Source organism: Lactuca sativa, chromosome 6 (genome assembly GCF_002870075.4).
Source record: "Lactuca sativa cultivar Salinas chromosome 6, Lsat_Salinas_v11, whole genome shotgun sequence".
Lineage (NCBI taxonomy): Eukaryota > Viridiplantae > Streptophyta > Magnoliopsida > Asterales > Asteraceae > Lactuca > Lactuca sativa.
The window spans coordinates 3,198,141-3,201,322 of NC_056628.2; the positions used below are offsets into that span (position 1 = coordinate 3,198,141).

The 3,182-nt window shown below is 27.8% G+C and overlaps 1 protein-coding gene across 1 annotated transcript; it reads right to left on the reverse strand.

The window, feature by feature from the left end:
* Positions 1-1,156: 1,156 nt before the first annotated feature.
* LOC111886917 (uncharacterized) lies at positions 1,157-2,851 on the reverse strand. The gene is made up of 5 exons (XM_023883152.1): positions 2,752-2,851; positions 2,447-2,656; positions 2,184-2,272; positions 1,809-1,865; positions 1,157-1,669 (listed from the first exon to the last, which is right to left on the reverse strand). Exons 1-5 carry the CDS (start codon positions 2,849-2,851, stop codon positions 1,157-1,159), a joined length of 969 nt encoding a protein of 322 aa, XP_023738920.1.
* Between the last annotated feature and the right edge of the window lie 331 nt (positions 2,852-3,182).

Here is a 3,182-nt window from a genome sequence, read left to right on the forward strand (position 1 = left end):
TATATATATATATATATATATATATATATATATATATATATAAGAACTTTGGATTTATAAGAAAATAAGAAAAATAATGAATTATTAAAATTGATTTTTTTATCTTTTAAATTTAAATAAATAAACTAATGAACTTTAATTTGAAAATTTTGAAATAAGAAAATAAGTCCATTAATGAATTTAATATCCATTTATTACGACACTAGGTGTGAGACCCGTGTACCATATGAATTTATTTAAAAAAAAGTTATATATTAAGATATAAATATTAAGTATTTTAAAAATATATATTAAATATCAATGTATAAACATTAAGTATTTTTAAAATAAATGCAAACAAAATGATGAATAAATAAATAATTCCATTTATACTAATAAAACAAACTACAGAGAAATAATTATATTTTGATCATATTTGTGGTTTAACCAATTTTTTTTTTAGTTTTATCAATGAAATACAACAAAGTTTGATAAATTTTTATATATAAACTATTTTGGTCTAAAATGACAATAAACTTTGTAAGAAAATATTAATTTTGAATTATGTACATTGAAGGAAACATATTAAATTTTGGTAATGAAACAAATTAATGACACATTAATTACTTTCTATAACCTAAAAATTAAAATAGTTAATTAAGAAAATTGAAAACTACCACAAAATAACAAATGTAAATTAATTTCTAAGAATTAACCATAAAATTACATATGACAAAATGCATGAGAATGTGACAAGTGACAAAAATTGTTTTTATTTATTAGAGTAGATTTTAATACACGAAGAAGAGTTTAGAAGATATTTTTATTGTTTTTGGTTCATAATTATTTTAACATGCGAACAGTTTTTATAGTTTTATGATATGTTTTTGTTGTGTTGTTGGTTTTTATATAAAAATATTATATTACCTTTTTAATTTATTTTAAAATTAATTAACTATTTTGTTTATAAATTATTGTAAATCAAAAAATAAAAAAGAAATCAATGGCGAATCTAGGATTGAAACTCACAGGTGTCCACCTTAAATAGAGTGATAAAATCAACGAATGAAAATTTATTTTTTAACGGGTCGGATTGTCAATAATACTATCATAAGCAAATATATTATTAAATTTAACACCAAATATCAAACATAGTTGAAAGCTACTAGTAAATGTCCTATAACTGTTCACGACGACTTGACATATTTTGAAAATAATCTTTAATTGCATCATTGCTAATACCATTTAGTACATCTTTCTCAATATATGACACTAGACAATCATTCATAAACTGATCACCCATCTTATTGTGCAAATCATTATTTATCAATTTCATCGCTGCAAATGCTCGTTCCACGGTTGATGTTGCAACGGGCAAAATCAATGCTAATTTTAGTAGAAGATATACCATTGGATATATGGTATGCTTGTTTGTTTCAACCATCATCTTTGTTATGTTTCCAATTCCCTTCAAGTTATTAAACATTTCATCTCCATGTACATCCACAATATACTTTTGAAGATTTGCTCTAAGTGTTCCAAGGTCATGTTCTGGGAACTCGTTAGGATAAAATTTAGTCATTTTGAGTAGTGCCTCCAGATTAAATGCTTGAAAAGACTTACTTGGGCACAAAGAAGCCATCAAAACAAGTAATGTTGTGTTTGTTTCATTAAAGCGATTGTTGAGCTCCTGAGATTACATATCTACGACCACACAAATACATCAGCTTTGTAGTGGTGCAAACAATTAATCTGCGAGATAAACATAAACAGTTGTTAATAGTTAATTAGGAAAGTTGTGAAAATAATAAAACTGTCTAGTTGCTAACGTTTGAATCTTTGCGACGACTTAATCCATCGTAATATGGATCTTCCATACTCAAAATCTTAATATACGATTTTTCACAGAATAAACTAAAATTGTTTAAAAGTGCCTCCCAACCTTCATTCCTAATTTGTTTGAGTCTATCCTTAGAGGACCTCACTTGATGCATGACATTTACAATATTTTGGTCTTTCTTTTGTAATGTGGCATTTGTGACCCCTAAGATATCAACCATCAAGTGTAGGCAAAATATAAAATCAAATGTTCGTAACAACTTCAAAAGACGACGTGCTTTGGCTTTATGATCTTAACAAGTACTATATCTTATAATGTCTTCGAGTACTTCACAAATTGAAGAATATATTCTCTTGATATTTACGAGTGAACCATAATGTGAACCTAAACGAGTATCACCGGGTCGTTTGATACTAACTTCTTGATTCAAACCTATACCACTTTGGATGTCACCTAAAATTTCAGTAAATAATATACAAAAATTAGCAAGAAAACATTGTCCATTAATATAAAACAAATAGACAAAATAAAAGAAACGTGTAGCTAATGCTTCCACCACTTTCATTGATTATTTCTCTCTTAACATGTCTCGACGCTTATAAGAAGATCCAATCATGTTTAACAAACGAGAAATCAACTCAAAAAAATCATTAATGTCAGAGTGATTCTTTACAACAAACACAAGTGCTAATTGTAACTGATGAGCAAACCAATGAATAAAATGTGCAGATTCCACTTCTTTCATAATCAAGGTCTCCAATCCATTAAATGCACCTCTCATGTTACTAGCTCCATCATAACATTTCCCTCGGATCATATGTGGACTTAATCCACATTCTGACAAAAATGAATAAATTGTCTTTTTAAGTGAAAATGCTAAAGTGCCACTAACATGTTTTATGCCAATAAATCTCTCCATAACACCCCTTGACCGTTCATGAATTGCAAAAACAATGCCATTTGCTCTTTACAAGACACGTCATGAGACCCGTCTACTAAAATAGCAAAAAAATCATCTCCAATATCTTTCATGATAACTTTGATAGTTTCCTTTGTCGCCGCATGTACTATGTCTTTTTAAATAGAGCTACTTTTCATTTGTTAGTTTTTTGGAGCATTCTTTAAAACAACACGGCCTACTTTATCATTTCGGTTGGCATAGAATTGAAGCAACTAAAGAAAATTACCTTTATTAATCGAGTCTTCGCTTTCATCATGACCCCTAAAAGATAATCCTTGTCACGATAAGAATCTGACACAATCAATAGAAGCATTTAATCTGATACGATGATCATTTTTCATCAAATCGCTTTGCTTATCAAAAGCAGTGGATATGGATTGTTTTTGGTTCATCAAATTTTGA

Coding starts and splice junctions, on each gene's coding strand:
- LOC111886917 (XM_023883152.1), bottom strand. CDS start 2,851: ATGAAAGATATTGGAGATGATTTTTTTGCTATTTTAGTAGACGGGTCT. Junction 2,273..2,446: donor TTTTTTTGAGTTGATTTCTC/GTTTGTTAAACA, acceptor CTGAAATTTTAG/GTGACATCCAAAGTGGTATA. Junction 1,866..2,183: donor GTTCACATTATGGTTCACTC/GTAAATATCAAG, acceptor TCGTATATTAAG/ATTTTGAGTATGGAAGATCC.